The sequence below is a fragment of the Sturnus vulgaris genome, chromosome 2 (assembly GCF_052056855.1).
Source record: "Sturnus vulgaris isolate bStuVul1 chromosome 2, bStuVul1.hap1, whole genome shotgun sequence".
Classification (NCBI taxonomy): Eukaryota; Metazoa; Chordata; class Aves; order Passeriformes; family Sturnidae; genus Sturnus; species Sturnus vulgaris.
Window position 1 is genome coordinate 31,126,174 of NC_142244.1, and position 21,348 is coordinate 31,147,521.

The 21,348-nt window shown below is 36.9% G+C and overlaps 1 protein-coding gene across 1 annotated transcript in view; it reads right to left on the reverse strand.

Moving 5' to 3' along the window:
* MAN1A2 (mannosidase alpha class 1A member 2) overlaps positions 1 to 21,348 on the reverse strand; it is a 134,353-nt gene that overhangs the window by 95,115 nt on the left and 17,890 nt on the right. Inside the window, exon 2 of the mRNA XM_014884130.2 lies at positions 9,533 to 9,788. Within this exon, the coding sequence (XP_014739616.1) occupies positions 9,533 to 9,788 (256 nt within the window). The remainder of the gene's footprint in view (positions 1 to 9,532; positions 9,789 to 21,348) is intronic.

The following is a 21,348-nucleotide window of genomic DNA, read 5'->3' on the forward strand; positions in this document are numbered from 1 at the left end:
CAGATTAAAAATTAATAACCATTTTCCTACTGTCTGCAAAGAATACTTTTTGGACGTTAATTTTAAAAACATCTTTTCCTTGTATACTCAGATTTTTGATGAAACTTAGAAAACTCATACCTTTTTTTATTTTTCTGGGAGCTCTATCTCAAGAGAAAATATTTCAGGCATCAGTTCATGCCTCTCTCATGCATTTTTGAACACTGTCACTGAGAAAGTCTGTTTGGAATATGTTCCTAACACACACAGAACACTGGGTTTTCCTTTACTGTCAAATCTAGTAACAAATCCATTACTAAAACAAAAACACTTATCAAATGGATGCAAAGTGGGAAACCCTTTTTGCTGGCATAAAATACTTGAAGTCTCAGATGCCTGATGAAATTACATTGAAAAATCCTTCAGACTGATGAGAAGTGGAGCAGTAGATGTAAAGAGCCTAAATTTGGAGAGCTTGCAGCAGTGAACCTTGCTTAAAAATGTTCAAGAAAGTGAAATATTTTTAATCCAAGATGATGCAGGTATTTTTGACCTTGTGCATCATCATTTCAAGAGAATATAGTATTCACAAGATTGACTGGTGCTGTGTTGTTCAGAAAAGTAGAGCCTCTCGGATCATCTTTGTTAGCAACCACAACTGCACATCAGCCAGGAGAGAGAAGTTCTAATAATTCCTTTCTTCCAGTCTTGTACTTTTAGGCATCAGTCTAAACATGTCCATCAGCTTAGCCCTGCACCTCTGCCAGTTTTACCCTATCCTTTATGAAGCTGAAGACTAGAACTAAGTGAAGCTTAAAGATGCAGGGGCACTTGAGCTTCACAGGCTACCTTAAGAACCTCCTCTATTTTCTTCTCTGAAATACTGAGTATCTGCTCACTGTCTGCTGTTGACACTACCGTGACATTTCCAAGGAACTATAAAAATCACAATTTCTCATTCTCAAGTGCACTAAGTCACCTCACAGCTTTTCATACTTTGCATGAAGTTGGAATCTCTCCATCTCTAGCTCCAATATGTATCATTTTACATTTAGCTGATAAATAAAAAAAAGGAGATTATCACTCAGTCCCGTAAGGTTTTTCTGCAATTCTACATGCTGGCAGCAAAGCTGTCATACCACTACTCACCATTTTCAAACTCTAAATAATTCATTTATATAATTTAGAGCATGGACCCCCCAGCACATGTCCTCTGTGGCCTCCAGCACTACTTATCTGTACTCTCTATTTCCTGCCTTCTTATCAATTTCTCCAGGCAAACACAGAAACTATCCTCCATCCCATGGCTGCTTAGTTCAACACCTAGTAGCACTGAACCTTGCCAAGTATTTTTTGAAAAACTATGTATCCAACCATCTCTCCCTTGTTCACATGTTTGTTGACTCTTCTAGGGATCTTCTATGGCTTTGGAGACCATGGTATCAATAAAAATAGAGCAGGACATCTTACAAATCTGTATGCTCAGTGATTCTACTCCCTGTTCTGGTTTCTGGTAATCTACAGTTCATTCAGCAGGCACAGGGTACTGCAGTCCTTTGGTTTCCCCTTGAATCCCTTTCAAAAACTGACACCTTGTTAGCCACTATTCCTCTGGCAACGAAGCAGAAAATAAGAATAGATGCCAGCAATGCAAATCAGGAATCCAAATCGCAGAGCAAACTAATTAGAGTGTATTGTAGGGAGTTTCTGGTAGTTCAGTTCTGCATGCAGACAGTCTCTGTCTTAATGGAATGCACTGTGAAAGGTTAGTCATCAACTACCAATAGCTCACACTGTGTATCAATGACATCATTACTATTGATAATTGAGAGCTAACACCATCAGGAAAACTGCATGTTAAGAACACATTGGCATATATTCTATGGAGCTGCTCCAGCAAACACAGAGGGGACTACAGGAGAAAATATGTAAATATGACTAACAAGAACATAACAGGATGTTCTGGCTTTCCAATCAAAGTCTCCATAGGTGAAAACACACCTATTGTCACTTGTATCATGTATAATTTAAAATAGAGATCTCTTCAATCTAGCTGTAATTCTTGACTTTTGCTACCAGCATTTTTGTTTTACAAGAATAAATGGCATATAAAATACTTTTTTTTTTTTTTTTTAAATAGCAATACGGTCAATTAGATTTCATGAAGCCTTTTGATTTACCCAGTTCTGAAGATAAGAAATTTACCTGAAGTTTTGCTCATTTTTGTTTGGCTGATAATATCAGGTCAAGTGAAATATTTCCCTATTTCTTTGATTTTAATTTACATTTATGAGTTTTAAATACTGCAAATGTGCTAATTCATTGTTGAAAGACAGGTGGTTCTCACAATGGTCTAGAAAAAAGACATCTTTAATAATGAACACCTTCCTGAATTTTTAACATGCTTCCAATACTGCATGAGCACCGGAGAATTCCGTAATTTCTATAACTTGACTAAATTGATTCATTTTTAAAATATCCCCAAACAAAAAGTTGCATTCTTCATGAGTAGCACATTTTAAGTCACAAATCAAATCAACATATCCAGGATGTGCAGCTAAAATATTGCAAATGAAGCTCCACACTAGGAGTTTTATTTCCATTCTTCTATTCCAGTAAAATAAATATACCGAGCTGCAAAGCTTCTCACAGACATAAATGACTGATTTAACAAAAGTAAAATGAGTTCTTTATGAAATCATTCCAACAAGTTGGGGCACAACTTTGGTCAAGGCCATTCCCAACACGCCTGTACTGGCAAAGTGCCAACTTAACAATATTCATTCTAATATATAAAAGGAAAATTAGTTTACCAACAGGCTCGATCAAAAAGATTTTATCCTTAATTTACAGATTTCACTAATCCAGTAAAATTAAGATAAGCTTTAAAAGAGCATAGTGAGACTAACTGAAAGCCAACTTACTTGTTCTCAACTTGTCAAATTACATTGGAGAACACAGAGAATCCAAATAGCGTGCAAACAAAACCAACTAATAAGCAATGTGTGTGTATAAGATACAAAGAGATTTTCATATGCACACACTTACATATAAAATGCATGTGTAAGGATTTTACACAAACATTCACACTGCAGGGAGTGTTACCTTAAATACTGAAAAAGGTGGATCATGATACTTATGTCCTTCAGCTTCAGGAAGTAACTGAAGGAATACAAGTCAGGAGCAGTGAACTACAAAATACAATGCAAAACCCTTAATAGGCATGGATTGTTGCAAACTGATGTTGCAACCAACTAGATGTCCAAATAAATTTGACCAAGATTGTAAAGTGTCAGCAATAATGAAATTGTTCTAAATTGGTTTTAGATATTGAAAAAAGTTCCCTCAGTCACAGAAGGCAGCCTATTTGGCTAGATAACATTGCAATTAGAAACAATAAATGAGATTAGCATTGAAAGTTGTATGAACAGCAACTATGAAAAGAGGACTTAGGCAGCATGAAAAGATCTCTGGATGATCAAGTAATTCTTTCTTCTACACAGCTCTTTCCTCAATAAGCACGCAAAATAGAACTCAGGTAAGGGACACTTACTATTTTTAGTCCAATTTTTAAAAGAATGAGGCTTATGCAATCTTGCTGTCTGTATATCCATCATTTGACACATACATTTACAGTAGCCTTTTAATCCATTCTCTAATTTCACACTTGATTTTAAAGAGCTGGAGGAACCAGATACTCTACTTTTTGCGTTGAGGAAAAGAAAAAGTATCTGTGGCTAGATAAGGTAGACAGACACAAATTGGTACCCTGACTGAGACAGAGGCAGTTATAACTCAACCCTTTATTCATTCAGGGGGGCAGCATTTAGCACACCAGTAGCTCTAAGGAAGGCACAGAACATACTGCATTTCATGCAGTCAAACAGGAAGGTAAGAGGATATTCACAGCAACAAATGCATGATGAGCAGAGGGTAGTATAAGGGGATGTAGGTCAAAAATCCATAGGAAACCATTAGTTTTACTGATTATAAAAGTCTATTACTTCTCAATAGCATTAGCAGCCTCCTGAGTATCAGCCAGAGACCATGACAAAAATACATTTTAATCACTTTTCTTCTTGGCACATATCTGTAAGTACTTCTGACATTGCCTCCACTAATATTAAATAATTAATTTCCCACCTTCCTTTCAAAGAAGCAATATATTACAACTTTAATTTTAAAAAAGGATAAATGGAAAGTTTTCCTGAGGGAAGTTCACTAGCAAAAGAACTCAAGTCAGAACATCCCCAGCTTCCCAGACAGACTTGTTCCTCACTTGTGGAGAGCATCCAAACTTAATTCTTTCTACAGGTGTCATATGTCACAAATGAACTTCAAGTTGGACTAGATGACCTTTAAAAGTCCCTTCCAACCCAAACTATTCTATTATTCAATGACCTTTAACTCTGGCACCTCTACTTCCTGGATGTCCATTTCACAACAACTTTTGCTTAAATGTCTTCTTCACTTTTTTTTTTTCTTTACAGAAAGCTGTGACACACAGGAATGGAACCAGCATTTTGCTGTGTTGAGAACAGCCTTCCAGAAAGATATCACCTTGCCATCCCATATCATTAAACAGAGCTTTTAAACTGCACAAGAACGGTACAGCCAGCAGCTTCAGTCACTTCATAACTCTACCTTACCTCTGTGGACACCATACATCCTTTGAGCTCAATTTTAAAAAGTATATTTACAATTAGCACTGCGTAATTACACAACTGCATATCACAACAAATACAGAATAAGTAACAGAACAGAAGCTCCAGAGAACTGAGATTTCCCAATCTATCAGAAACCTACAGCATTATTATTCAGCTGTTAAGTTTGCCATGTGCACTTGTGTAAGATTCTGGAGAAGCTGTCTTCCAACTGACAGGCTTAGTCATCAAACACTATCCTACCTCAGAATAGTTGGACTTGGAGGATATCTGGTCCCACCTCCCCACTCAAGTAGGGTCATTTGAAACAAGCTGTCCATGTGCATTCCCAGTAATTTTATGAGTATTTCCAAGGAGGGAGACTCCACAATCTCTGTAGGCAACCAGCTCCAGTGCTTGGTTACCCTCACAATAAACAATGTTTTATGTTCAGATGGAGCTTCCTGTGCTTTAATTTGTGCCCACTGTCTTTGTGCCTGCCACTGGGAAGCACTGAGAAGAGCCTGGCTCTGTCCTCCTCGCGTCCTCCCTCCAGGAATTTTGTAAGATTCCCTCTCTTTTCCAGCCCAGCTGCCTCATCTTCCACTCAGATGAGAGATGTGCTGCAGTCCCTTGAGCATCTCTGTGGTGTCTCACTGGACCCTCTCCAATATGCTCGTGTCTTTTTTGCACTGGGGAGTCCAAAACTGAACAAAGGACTCCAGGTGTGGCCTCATCAGTGCTGAGTAGAGGGGAAGGAACACCTGCATAGGATTAGGACCATTATTGGATGAAATATACTATTTTAACAAGTATCCTAAATGAGTGCTGGCAGTAAGATAATACTGTGACATCTTAGGCTGAAATTAAAGAAAACATGAACCCTGAATAGAGTGAAAAAAATGACAAAATTTTCCTTATTTGACTGGGTAAAATTTACCTTCCCAGGGAAATAAAACTCACTATAGACTACAGAGCACTATATAACAATTACCTTTAAACTGAAAGAAAAAAAATACTCTGAACATCTTTAAGGAATACAATAATGGAATTTAAATGCCAAAATTCCAAGTGCTCAAGCAATTTATAGCTAATTTAACTTGGAGAAGAAGACAATGACTTCCAAAAGACAGGATTTGTTCTTAATTTCTCTGCATCAATCACAACGAAAAGACACATCTTAAAGTCTTGCTGTAAAATTATACAAGTTGCACTCACAATCTAAAAAAAGAAAGTATTTCCTATTTTCAATATTTTTCTCTTACATAGAAGAAAAAGCTAAAATATTAAAACAAAGCTGAAGTGTAGCAGCTAGAAGATTTTTCAATGCAATGCATTTGTTCTTAAAGTACCAGTTAATTAATCACCACAGCATCTTTTTAAAAGCCTGAATAGCAAGCTGATATGCCAGAGAAGTGCTATGTACAGTAAGCAAGTGGAAAACCTTTACTTCTCAGAGATGTCACTGTGCATCTAAAATAATCAGCCAACTCATAAATGCTCCTCATTGAAATAATTAATAGCTCCTTAGAAGAATATAGACAGATTATAAAACTTTGTAAATTAAACTTGAGAACACTAAGTATAATTATCAGAACCAAATGACACACAAAAACAAAACTAGTAAGACGCAGATCCAGCTCCCAGTTGTATTCCACAACCTTAAGAAGCCTCCCTCTCTATGCTCAGCAAACATACCTATTATATAAAGCTTTCAAATGTTTTGCAAAGCTCTCTTAAGAGACACACTTCTCTTTTACTTTTATACATACTTTCTTCTAAAATCAAAATATGCCTTTTTAAAATATTAAACTACTGCCAAACTACTTCTTATACAGACATGTTTAAAAACCAGCCTTCATCAAGTTGCTATTTGGAAAGAAAAACTGGTTATGTATTTTCTGCAAAAATAACAGAAACTGGATCCTCATTTGAAAATTTTCCAGCCTTTCTCCCAAATGTAAAGACTCGTGTGTTACAAACAGCCCCCATCATCATTCCATCCAATTCTATACAGTTTTTCACCATTGAATAGGAGGTGAAATAGGCTATATGACATCATTCATTTGTGATTTTGAACAGTCTAAAGCTGTTCTTTGAGAGTGAAGTTCCTCAAATATGTATCAGGACCATTCACAGTAAACCAAAGCAGGTCAAATGCTTTCTTGAGACCACCAGGAATTCTAAAGCCAGATATGTAACCTCCAAAGAGCCAGTAGCTTCCCTGGACTATTTTTCAGGCTTCAATCCAGGCAATCATAATGTCTTACATGTCAAAAATTTTATATATATATATATTTATTTTTTATATATATATATATATATATATATCAGTTGTGGGCCTATGTTAGAGATATTGTCTCCTGGAACTTGTTCTTTTATTCTACCAAGTGTCTATCTACAAAGACTATTTGTATTAGTCTGCCCTGGTTACATAAAACAGTGAGGCAGGACCTCAGTGATGAACATATTTCACAATGCACTTTACATCTCTGAAATTGCTGCAGACTTCTCTGAGACATCTGATGCTGTCAAAAACAGGTTTCAGACAAAATATTATTCATTTGACACTATTAATATATGTTTAATCTCAGCCACATTGTGCCATCAATGGTTCCTCAGCATTACCATTTGTCCCTTCTCCCTAGCAGACCTCCTGCTCCAGTGTTCATTGCCTTCACACATCTAGCTGTAGAAGTGACAACTTCCTACCCTGCATGAAACAAAAATTAAAAATTCTGGAGATCATCTGGGTCCTACAGTAATAACAAGACTGAGTCAATGAATGCAATTCATAGAACAAAGAATTTTCAGTCATGCTTCCATGATCCTGGGCTATTACAAGCACAAGTGAGAACTGCTCAAAACAATGGCATTATTATCCTAACTAGAGGACATACCCACTTAAAACACAGTCCCACAACAACCTATGGTCTGGTGATGAAAAGCTACACTTCAGAAACCATAATAGTTTCATCAACAACTTATGCAATAGAAAAACAGCTTGTCAGTGTGACTCACACGTAGGCTGATCATCAAAAAAAGGAGTGCTTTTACAGCACAAGGTGTGTGGCAACTGCAGCTACGGATCACCACCTGGTGATTCTTACTCACAAACTACCCTGAATTCCTTACAATTTGCTATACCTTCAGGTTTAGATCAGCAAGAATGGTCCAAATCTTACTACTTTTTCATGAGACCAAGAAAATTGCCATTTTATACTAACCTCAAGCTTATCATCTCTCAGTTATATTCTGATCAAACAACCTCGTAAATGCAAATACTAATTTCCAACCCCCCCTTCAATTCCAGGCTTGGTCTATAAGACCTTTGTTTGATTATTTCTTCCAGCTAGTTCTTCATTGTAAGCTGTGCTCAGTAATTTTGCATTACTTGGTAAACTCAATTTTATTCTATGCATTAAATCCATCTCAGAGGTATTTTGCTACAGTAATATGTAGTAAAAAGTAAGAAGTGTTGACAACCACGCCATTCACTGTTCACCCTACAAAAACATTTAGAGAAGCAAAATGCTCTGTATGTTCTCACTCAAAATATTTGCAGACAAATCAGTAGAGCCTTTTCAAATCCACTATTAAATGCTGTCCTTTGAGAAGCAGCCCTAACCAAGCAGGGTCAAGGAGGTCCAATATTCCAGACACAACTTCCTAGGCAAAAGTAATTCTGCAGTAATTCTAACAGGCACATCTTCCAGCAAAGGATTTGCCAGTTCAGATACTCAGATTGTGACAGGGCTCTATATGGAATAGCTACTACCAATAGTGACACAACTCCATACTGCATCACTCATATATAATAAGCAGCTGCTCATTACCTGGTAAGAGTGGATTCCATCTAGTCATCATTAATATTCGAAGTAAAATTCCAGCTTGAGCCATCTACCCACAGAATGGCACGTAATTCAGTTACAACTCCTTCCCATGATAAGGACAGGTGTGTGACTGATTTCCTCCTGGTTTTATAAGCTAATTAAACTCAGATTACAATTTTAAAGTAGATTTATCTGATGTAAATACTAAGTGCTATCATCCTGGAGGTTCTTTAGCAAATACCAAAGCCTATGTTTGTCTGAATCTGGCCTGAACCATTCCTGCTTTGCTAAACTGATTTTTTGGCATCAAACTAATCAGAGTGCAGGAAAGTAAAAGAACAATATGGCTATACAAGGTTTCTGCCATACTAGTTAGAAGCACAGACTCAGAGAAATGTCTGGCAATAGTAATAGGAAATTGGCATTGCCAGGACAAAAAGAGGCAATGAATCTCTCTAAGCCAACCAGTAGTGGAGAGGGTAAGACCATAAACAGCAATTCCCAAAGTGTAAGTTGCCACAGAAACAAAAGCCTAAGCAAAGATCTTAGCTTGCCTCATTTACCTAAAACATTCAATCCACTTAAATTTACTAGATTTTTAAAACCCATTTAAAATGTATTTTGAAAAGTATGTGATTATTTGGTAATTTTCAAATATTAGCAGCAGGTCTTCTTTTTTCTTATCTTTTCGACCTAATGTTTTAACATCTAAAAATATCCTGTGACACAGTAACAGATCCCACTCTTTGAAAGGAAACTCATGAAGTCATGCTTTAAAGATGCTCTTGTTACTGTTCCATGTATTAATGACAAACTCACTTAGAATCCATACCACTAAGCTGAAGAAATTCCTTAAAATAATTTTTAAGTTGTTATCCAGTGAAATATCAACACTCCAAAACCAGGAAACAAAACATGCAATAATGCTGATGCTCATTAATATTTGTGCACTTTTAGTTTACTAAATAGTTTGTAGATCTGTTTTTCTTTTTTAACATAAATCATAGCAACATAAATAACTGCTGTCAGACACAAGAACAGGTAGGACCACACTATCATTATCATCATCATCTTTACCTCTTTAACTTTGTTCCTCTTCTCTCGGATATCTGGGTCTGCTGGTTCTCCGCTGTTTATCCCTATCAGGTTTGGTAAAGGAACAGGGGGCAGTGGCTTGCTGTCTTTCTTTTTCAATTCTTGCACTACTTTGTTCTTTTCTGTCTGAATCTCAGCTTGAATCTCATCCCGGGATTTCTTCAATTTCTCCTTAGCCTCTTCCAGAGCCTTTTCATGATCTGCTCGAATCTTATTTCTCAGACGTTCCTCTTCTTCTCTAGAGACACAAATGTTAGTCAGCATCTCATTACTAAAATCATATTGCTTACAAACAAACTGCTGCTTCAACAGAAGCCACATCCTAAGTTGGTTTTCTCTAAGCAATTCTAATGATCTAATCCTAATGACAAGTTTATTGATTTATGTTAGTGCACAATCCTACATTATTTTTGCCAGGAACCCCAAAAGAACACCACATATGTCCACAACACTATTGTGGAAAAATTTATCATGGGAATTTTTTAGATTGTCTTAGCACCTTTGCTTGTCCACTCAAGAATTTAGAGAGTTTTACTTCAACTACAGGATGTGTGCAGAGACATATCTAGCAATAATTCAATAATATTTTTTTAAGAAATCAGAAGGGCTCTTCATTTTCTCCACAATAAATATATCATACACAACTTGACAAGATCTGAAGTAACCACTAAAAAAAAAAAAAAAAATCACAGCCACTTTGTTTATTAACAACACCCACGACAGCATGTTTTCCTTCAATTCACAACTCATTGTTTCAATCCAGTCTTTAAACCATCAGTCCTAAGAGCAGAATTAATTAAGCCATTTAGGAACATAAGAGCTTTTAGTAAAACATGATTTTGAAATTCACTTTCAACAAGACCAACATCATCTTGTTTTTAAGCAGTATCTTTCAGGGTGATCTTTAACAATCAATTAAGGTTTAAAGATTTGCATATAGAATGAAGAATACTGCTCTGAACTTGGTGTAAAGAGGTTTTTCTAACAATAGACAAAAATGGCCCATTCCAGTCCTAAAATATGTCAAGGCATCAGAAAGAAATACATCAGACTCTCAATATAGCACCACCTTTTCAAGCTTCTTTAAAAAACAGAGTAGCTCAATGACTAATGTAAGCCAAAAAAAATATTGTAGGCATTTAAAACAAGCATTAGGTTAAAAAAATGAGAACTTTATTAGCAAAAAGAGTACTTTATTACCCCTCACATTTTTCCAAAGTGCTATTTAAAATAAATTATAGCAGCATTATTACCTTCAACATATCAGTACTAGAAATACAAAGCAACATTTTAATACATGCACTGATGAAAATGCTTTCAAACTTAAGTTCTTCAGCCACTTTTCTCAATAGGATTCACACCACATCCATATTTCTTCCAAACAATGAAAAAAAAAAAGGACAGCTCCTCAATTTGACTGTCAAATGCAAGATCATTAATACTGTCTAATGGTATCTGTGCCTCTCTCCCTTAACTGAGAAGCAAAGAAAAAACTTTTAAAGCAGCAAAACACTCTTCTAAAAATAGAAAATAAGCAATATCATTTAGAATAACCTTTATTTCTACCATGATCCACGTATATGAGGAAATAACTTCCTTGCATTCCTGCAAAACCTACTCATACTCTGCCGTGGCAGCAATATCGTGCTCAAATATCAATAACAAAAGCAGACAAAAATTTCTACCACCTGGAACTAGAGAGAATGAGGTCGCCAGAACAAGACATCATTCCCACAGTCAAGTTCTCCCCAGGAGACAGAATGATGTAATGGAGCCAAAGAGCTGCTTGACAGAGAATGAGGAATCTGAAATATTACTGAATGGTTAAGAATCAAAATACTTCAGTGTGGGAATAATGCATTTTGCAGGTATATTTCTCATATTCAAATCTCAGTATCTGGAGGCAAATGACAGTCTTTACTTTCTGACTAAATTCACTAACATTTTGCTGACAGATACTGAAATTATTTTTGCAAAGGATCAACCATCCTTGAAATAACTGCATTTTTATGAGGGAAAAGGTAACAGTGTATCTCAGATCTTAATAAAAAGCTGGTCAGGGTCTATTTACATTAACCTAATTGCTTTATTGATAAATAGAATTATGTTTGGTAAAACACGTGGTTAATTTGCAAGTCCCCAAATACAATCCCCCTATGTGGAAAAGAATTATGAAGTTTGAGTAGCTACAATGACTCTGATTCACTGAAATGAGTCACTTCTGATGTGCTTTGTGCACCTTCACAACTTTGCACCATCAATATCAAGTGCCAGGAAGATTTTGCTTTTACCTTTTTCTAAGTTTTCAGTTCCAGGTACTGCATGCAACAACCATAATATAAGCTCCATCACTCTACAAACTTCACCTGTTTCTAGATTCAGACTGCATGAAACAGCCATAAATTGGAAAACAAGTTTTGAACTCACATCTGTCTACACTGCAGGAACCACTGTATAAATACATAAAAGCTGTTGATTTCTAGAGCACTAAAATCCAATTAAGAGTCATTAGAAATTTTGAATGGCATAGTCTGCTTTCCTCCAGTCACTCAGAAGAAAATACACAGATTCAATAGAGATGAAAAATCCCAATGCTAACTGTATGATTAGCTCAAAGCCTTTCTTCCAGGAAGTGACATTTTGAGATAAACATAAGAAAACAGTAAGATGAAGAGAAAGGTCAACAGGTATTTGAGGGAGTTTACAGGAGATAGCACAAGAGCTTCTTCTGCAGACACATATTCTCTGTGCAATTACCAGTGATGGACAGCATGAGCTAGATGATATGTCATATTCTATGTGCCAACTGAAGACATATTTTACCAAATATATTCAAATATACAACCCTGATGGAAGAAAAATCATATCCCTAAATAACAATACCACGTTCCTTCTGAGTTCTTAAGCAACAAGAATTGAGTGAAAATATAGAATAAAGCTAAGAGAATGAGAATACTGATTATGGATGAGCAGCTGACACCCCCTGAAGTCACTAACATGCTCCCTTGCCAGCAGAAGAAAGAATAAGCAACAATTTAATACATGCAGAGAGAACTATACTAAAATACTCATCATTAGAGACCTCAGAAGGATCAATCTAAAAATAAGATTGGAGAGAATCCCAGCATAAATACAAAAACCTGTCAAACTGTTTCCGTATCCTATCCCCATTTCCAAGCAATATAAGCAAACTCTTAAAAGTATTTAAAATATTTTGAGTAAATCATCAAAATCTTATCTAACAGAAAGCTACTTTCTTCTAGTCATCCCAAAAGCTTATTCAAAAGTCTCAAAAGAGGCTCAAGTACCATGAAACTACAGCAGTAGCTACTTTAAAACAAGCAATGTTATTAAAATAACCTGAGATTAGACTGTTTTTGCTGAGAACCATAAATAGATCTAATAATTAGAATCTGAAACTAGAAACAGGTGCAAGTTTTTAAAATAATCACTGCAATGAGCTATTGCAGCTGCCTATGCAGGAACACTGCTCTCAACGTGTCCACGAGCTGCCTGAATATCACTCAGAGAAGACCACAAATTATAATGCCTGACACTCAAATCACCAACTGGAACTTAATGGGCTTTAATTATGCACACAGTAGCGAGTCTTCTGTATAGCTACCAAGCCTCACTTGTCAAGACAATGACTTTTAACAAAAGTTTTTTCTATCTCTGTGACACAACAGGCTCTTTAGAAAACAAACTGCAAAAAAACCCTCTAAAAATTCGTTCAAATTTCTTTGTGAGATTCAAGATTAAAAAAAAACAGAAATAAAAATTATAATAGAGTCAGGAGAAGCAAACAGGCCACGAGCAACTGTTCTTGCCACTAAAAAGTATGCCACTGGCTTACATATCAAAAGGACACACATTTATTATCATCTGGATTTTCAGCAGATGGATAGGCAACTGTTAGAGGACATAAATGTTTATGTAAGCCTGTCATTCAGAAAAAACCTGTGTGGAAATTGTGAACTTTTATCCTTTGGTCAAGCTTGATCTTCAACCAGACGCTACTTTCAGAGACAGTGAAACAAAAAAAAAACAGCACCTAAAGAACAGTTCACACATTAACTGCAAGACTTTACCCCAGTCTTTCAGCATACATGGTTTTATAATATCCCCATAAGTTCTCTCAGTATATGGTGAATATACATTCATGGCATACAAGAGCCATGGAGATACATACACTGCCCCTCACATGGTTGGAGTCTGAAGGAGGAAGAACTGGAAGAACAGAACAGTTGTGCTGGTTTTTGTTCTTGCTGTATCAACCTTCCCATATGGATGGCTGCATTACTCTCTAGCATGTATAGGCTCGATTATTTTTTCCTAATGTTTGGTTTTCATCATGATCAACCTGCAAGTTACTGCTTTCTCCCACTTTGCTGGGCTGCTCTGAGCTGTATGTGTCTGTGACAGCTGAAGAGGGAAGCTCCACCATTAACAGGGAAGCTGATACTTAGCAAGAGCTTCCTCCTTCAAAGCAAGTTAATGTTATATTTATTTCACTGATTTTTTTTTTCTTCAGGTAATGAACTTGGTCAGAGATCACTGGTTAGAAAATAATATTTTTATTGGAAAATAAATGAATCCTACAGGCATGAAGGTAACTTTAGTATATCAAAAACACTCAGTATTGGTTATAAAGATTTTCCAAAGAGACTTTAAGAGGAATCTTATGCACGTTTTCAACAGAATGTTTTGTCCCTAAATCATCTATCTGACAGTGTTTGCCCAAAGTGCTGTTTCTAAATATATTTTCACCTTTGTTTAAAATAACCTTGCAGATGGACACAGCCTAAAACTCTAGCACAGGCAGAGCAGATAGATGATAACTTAGTAGGAAAAAGTTTTTGTAGTTAAAAGAAATGACAGTCAAACTGTCCTTTGTGAATGTTCTAAACTACTTTAAGAACATTATGCTTTTAGTCATCTGCAAGCATCCTACCTGCTCACCGTTTTACTTAAAACAGCAATGCCTATATGTGCTATATACACACACACACTATATAGTTGTGCACGTATCTAGTGGCCTAGGAATGAAATGCTGAAATGCAGATTATTCCCCATTTCAACCCTTCTTCCACCAGGGGAGTTAATAACAGTTCATTATGACATCAGAAGAGAACATATCTAACACATTTTGAAAAATTATTGTTAAACAAGTCTTCCATATACAGAAAATCTGTGGAGAGGAATCTGGGAATGCTGGTCAACAGTAAGTTGAATCTGAGCCAGCAGTGCCCTGGCAGCCAGGAGGGCCAGCCATCATCCCAGGAGGCATCAGGCACAGCATCACCAGCAGGACAGGGAAGGGATTGTCCTGCTCTGCACTGGGGCAGCCTCACCTCGAGTGTTGGGGGCTGGTTTGGGTGCTACAATATACAAAGGACACAGGGCTCTCATAGGGCTCTCTAAAGAAGAGTCCTCCTCTGATGATAAACGGTCAGGAGAGGAAGCTCTATAAGGAGTGGCTAAGATCCCTTGGTCTGTTCAGCCTGGAGAAGACTGAAGGGAAACCTCATTGTGGTCTACAAGTTCCTAGAGAGGGGAAGAGGAGGGGCAGGCACTGATCTCTTCCTCTGTGGTAACCAGTGACAGGACTGAGGAAATGGCCTGAAGTTGTGTCAGGCGAGGTTTAGGTTGGATAAAAGAAAAGGTTCCTCATGCAAAGGGTGGTTGGGCACTGGAACAAGATCCCCAGGGCAGTGGTCAGAGCACCAAGCCTGACAGAGGTCAAGAAGTGTTTGGACAACACTTTCAGGCACAGAGTGTGACTCCTGGGTTTGTCCCCTCAGTACCAGAAATGATCCTTGTGGGTCCTTTCCAACTTAAGGTACTCTGTGATTCAGTGATTTATTGCCCAGAAAATTACCCCAAAAACCAGACTCCTTGAGTGGTATCTTTTAGACATAGATGACAGCAGAATTTATTTCTAGCATGTAGTTAGACTTGCATATGACATGAGCACTGTTCCTCAAACATAAGGAACATGAGACAGAATCCTTATTTAACTCCTACCCCTCTCCATCCAGTTTTAGCTTTTTTCTCCTCTTGACTTCATCTTCCAACATCCTACCTTCCTTTATTATTATTTGCACCAACTTAGGCTTCACTAGTTTGCTTCCTTGATCTTCAACAACGGCATGGCCACCACTTTGGATGCCAGTCCTTCTCACTGTAATCATTGAACTTATTTGGACAATGCTAGGGAGAAGAGAATTCATTGGCCCAGGCACTCTCCTTGAATCCTAAATACTCCTGCAAAGTCTACACAGACCTTCTCCAAAAAAAATTTCCTTCCACTCCTCTGCAAGAAATGAAGCCCCTAATTGATCTTGTTTGCAGCCCAAATCTCAAACCAAGAATCTGGGCTTTCAGCCACCTTCATCACTGCCCTCAAGACTTCTCATCTCCATGATGGATGTTCGCAGATCCTGTTTCAGATCTGGTCTCTTGTTTAAATCAAAACCTTAGCCCTTGACATTTCTTTGTAGGTATCTAGGTATCACCTTCAAGGCAAATAAACTGCAACTTTTAATCTTCCTTCCATATCTTTTGTTTAGCAGTGGAAACTTTTCCATTGTCCAGACTGCCAGTGTCTGGGCATTCTTCCCATTTTCTAGAACCTGACTACACCTAATTTATCTGCTTAATTTCCAAGTACTTTAAATTCAGTCTTCCTTAACCCATACCATTAGAAACCCTCAGAACTTGATCGTGCTCCTTTCATCCAGCAATTGCACCAGGAAGACAAGCCACTTAATACTGACATCCTTAGGCTGCCTTTCTGTATTTTCTCCCCTGCAATTGTAATTCATTATATGCATTTTTTAAAAAAGACCCAAAAAACATTGCTACTTCCAGAAGTCCAGTATGTTAAATTCACAGATTTCTATGCTGGCCATTAGAGGCGACTTCTGCTTGTTACTCATTTACTGTCTCTACCTAATTGTTTTCCTTTGTCTTGTAATTTAGGTATGGGCCTTGGAAACAGCTTTAGAATGAGGACAAGCAAAATTCTGGGGGAAATATATTTAGAGAGAATTTCAAAAACACAGATTGAATGGGCTCACTACTTGCAGAAGGGAGTGCAGAGTTGAAGCACATCCCTTATGCATGAAGTCCTCTCTAAAATGAAAAGACACTGAGTATTCCTTGGTATCTTATGTAGTATTTTGGAATATAGCCAAGACCTTCATGAATCTTCATATACTAATAATTTATTAATAAAGAATGTTAATATAAAAGATAACTCACAGAGTTTCTTTACAACCATAATAAAAAGAACAAAACATATCTTCCAATTAAGAATAAAACAGTACAGCTAACATTATCAAATGTGGAACATGTATAGCATCTGAAAGAATGAAAAAAAAAGATATGCAGGTAAGTGACCATTATTTGGGAATTATTTGCTTCCTATGTTATGAATATTTACATGAACAGAACTGGTAAAATTTATTTGAGAATCTGTCAAGTGATGTGACCATTAGCAAAGGCATTTGTTCCTCACCTCTGTCTACAGCAGCCATGTAATCCCAAAAACCAACTTTAAAAAGGATAAGGGTGCCAAGCTCAGGAAGCACTGCTATACCTGGTACAGTCAGCTCAAATTTTACCAGGGAAGAAAAGTAGTTGTTTTCTACAAACACTCCTACACTTGCACTTACATGAGCAATCAGGCATTTATCAACACTAAGAAGGGTCACTAGAGACTGTATCAACATTTTAAGCTTAAATGAAACTTCTTTGTTTTGTAGTTACAGTATCGGCTGAAACAGATTTTCAGAAGAATCAGGTCAACTATTTCAGGAAGGAAAATAATACTTTTTAAGACTAAAACAGCAATGAATGCAACTTTCAATGCTGGTGAGCAAACAAAATTACACATTTCCAACTAAATATAAGCAAGCTCATTCCACTTTTTGTGTCTTAATGTCATTCAGATACAAAACTACTTCATTAGAAAAAGCAATAGTTTCACAAAGTTCAAGAATGTAGTTTTCAATCACTACACTTCTATCAAACAAATCTTTTTTATCTCTTCTGCTTCTCCAGTGTAAAAGGATACAACTACATTACCCTCAAGGCACTAACACAATCAAAAATAGGCATTATTTTAGATTTTTTGATGATTAAAGGAACTTGATTTAACATCTGCAACTAATTACTTCTGTGAAGAATATTAAGCCTCTGCAGAATAAGGTCTTAAATGTGTCAAAACACTTGCAATGCTAATATAGAGGGAAAAATATATCTTTTAGGAATCAATCTTATGCCTAAAAAATTACTCTGAAAAGTCTACTAAAAGTTCAGGAATGGTGGTAACTTGTCCTGTGTAAAACTATTTTAAATATCTTCCTGTATCCTAGCACCATACTGACAGGAGCATCAGATCTTCCTTTCCAACTGCCAAAATGAGACAGACTATTTTCTAGAAGTAATAAAGATGGAAGAACTTTACAAGAAATGGGAGCGAAAAATACATATAGACTATGGGAGTAGGAAACAGAAAAAGAAATCAATACTGAACAAGAGAATTGGGTAGGATAAAAAGTTAACAATTCTCCATTTAGAAATGCAAGGTTTATTTTGATGTAGGTTTCAATCCACCAAAAACCAGTAGGATTATTTTATTTAGGATTAATTTCAGAAGCCCATTGCAATTAACAATGTCAAACCACAGTATTTTATACTACAAATCACTCTAAGTCACTGGAAACACTGCTGTTATACAAATTTAAACATGTACATAGCAATGTATTTACACTCTACTCACTACAGTCAAGTGTAAGACCAACATCTTGCATACTGTATTATTTATTGACACAAAGAATAGTTTGATGAAGGCAGAATAATACACAGCTGGTCCTGTGACACTGAGGCAGTAATGAACTGAACTGTCCTGCATCATCTCTGCCTCCCATGAAAGAAGGAACTTTTATAAATAAACACATTACATATAGGATGAGGCAGTCTCACTGATGTTGACGGCACCGACCAGATTCTGAAGCATATACTCCAGCAGAACTAAAAGGAACCAGAGTACTCCTACATACAGCATTAAGCTCTTAAATATTATTTCTAGTCTACTACTATTGCCTAAAACTAAGTTTCCAACAGGAAAAAAACCCAAAGATTTAAACACATCAACATAAGCCATAAAGGAAAATAAGAGACAGCTCTTATTTTTCTTTACGGCTTATGCTGATGTGTTTAAACACTCTATGAAATGGCATGTATCACAGAAGTTGCTGCAGAATCTGAAACATTACTGCATTTTCCATATCAGTCAAAGCTCATCTTTTGTAGAGGTCACCATGCTACAATCTTCACAAGCATTACTTATTTTTCTTTATTATATACCAAACTGAGTATTGTAAACTCAAGTTTTTCACAACGACAAACAAAGCTGCTTTGATAGAAGTTCTTCTGGGAAAAAGTTGCTAACTTAGCTACCCAACATTAAACAGAATCCTAAAATTAGCAAGACTTAGCTAATTTTAGATTTAAAAAAGAACGGATTCAAACACCTAAAATCCAAAAATATCACTGGCTCCTGCTACACCTTAATTTTCACCCTTTCAAGCACATGCAGACTCACAAGTTGCATGTGCAACTACTGTTTTATACAACATTTTAATATTCTTTGGAGTGAGAAGTTTTTGATTTTTTAGAAACATAATTCTTAAATACTTTTTTACATACGGAAAAATCAATAATGGCCTCCATTTTGTACACCACCAGCAACTGTTTCGGCGTATGCTCTACAGAAACTTGAATTACATGTTCAGCACTACAGCAGTACTAACTTGCTACTCCTTCACCCTCTGCTCCACCCACATTGCCTAAGAGTTGTGCCAAGACAGGATGCTGGGTTCAAAACCTCAGATTTGTACAGGAATTTTGGGAGGATATGGGGACAAACACAAGAACAAAGTAACAACAAAGGAATGGCAATTGAAAATGTGCGTTATACACAGTATCTTGCTCTCCCTCCTCTTCTGATCTTCCTTGACCCCAGAATTATATATCTCTCCTTTTACACGATACTACCAGAGGAAAAGAAAAAATTCTAGAGGCACAGCAAGAAATCTTCAGGAGTAATGGAAAGGACCCAAATAGCAGCCTCCAGAAACTGAAGTTCTGCATAGGAGCTTTAGCCAGTTGAAGAAATTTCTTTTGGTTTCGCATATACACGTTAAAGCAAAGAAATTTTTAGCACATCTATTGATGTGCATCTGCCCTTGTTCAGGTTGTTCACCCCAAAAAGAGAACAATATTTGTTTGCGTAATAAGCTATGAAAAGTTTCTGAACATTTCACCTGACATACGGAAGCAGCAACATATGAGAACCTTCAAGCAAAAGAGAAACAGGATTTTGCCTGTTACCTTCATATTATAGCTTCAAAACTTTCATTCAGCAGGTATCAAAAGCTTGCTGCAGTCACTGTGTAAGAATATCCCAGTGAAAGCTGCATTAATTCCTTGCCATGAGAACTGCTTAATACAAACGCTTTAAATACTTAACAGGACATCCTCATTCTCCACAAGTGCTAGGACAGATGCTTCTGTGACATTCTACAGACATTATAAGCTTGTTCTAAAATGCAACAACAAGAGGGGACATACTTGGAAAAGAATTTGTCCAAAAAACCCCACACTAAACATCCGATTCCAGGATGAACAACAGCAGAAAGAAGAAAACTCCTGGTCTACTCATGTTTCAGATAAAAGACCAAGTAAACCATAACAGACCAAGAAAACTTTTCAAGCAAAACAGTTAACAAGCAAACACCTCTATCAACCCCCCTTTTTTTATTTTATTTTGTTAAGAACAGGGTTTGAAAACTATTTAGCTTCAAATAACAACCAGAAAAAGTAAGACACTAAATGTGAGCAGCAGTATCTTCCTGACTTTTAGAAGTATCAAGTAAGCAACCTTAAGAACAGAACCTGAGACAACAGAAAATAAGCTGACAAAAGGTATTTGTCATATAGAATTGTGGTTGGGGGAAAGGGTGTGTTTTCTTAAGAAAATAAAGAAGCAGAAATCATTAAAAATTCTGACAATCATTTCAATATTCTTGTGTTTCAAAACTGAAATCCTGGAGCTTTTCATCATTAAGAGAATGCACCATTTGAGCTAGTAGCAGGAAGCTGTCGTCCTCTAACGATGTAAAAGACAGAGGAAGAGAAAACACCTTGACAGGGTTTCACACATATCAGCTCTCAGCAAAAAAATAAAAGAGACTCCAGTTACAGTTGCACATTATATTTAAGTTGATTAATACCTAGCTACTGACAGGTAAAAAGTCCCGACAGCAATAAGGCAAGGATCTGCTGGAAAGTGAGGACTATAGGATAAAAACACAGTAAGATAAATGATAATTGGACAACCAAAACAACACCTAGAGCACAGATCACCACTGCATACACAAGTCTTGGCAGGTTAAGCTTCGGGAAGCTCTTCTCGGACAAACTCAGAGGGGACCCATCTGAAGACCCAACTTCCAGCTGGAGAAGTGACAACACTGCCTTCACTGCTTACCTGATATTGAGAAGTTAACCCATGCGGTCAGAAGATATCCCTGGGTAAGTAATTGCTGCACACCATCAGCATGGGTCCCCTCTGCTGATCACCAGACAGTTAAAGCCCAGAACACAACTTCCCTGGCATTGTCGCAGCCAGTCACCTATGACTACAGAACTAGCACTTCTGTAGAAGCAAGACAACTGGTACATAAGGATGCTTGGATATCCACACATGCTGCTGATTTAGCAGGTTA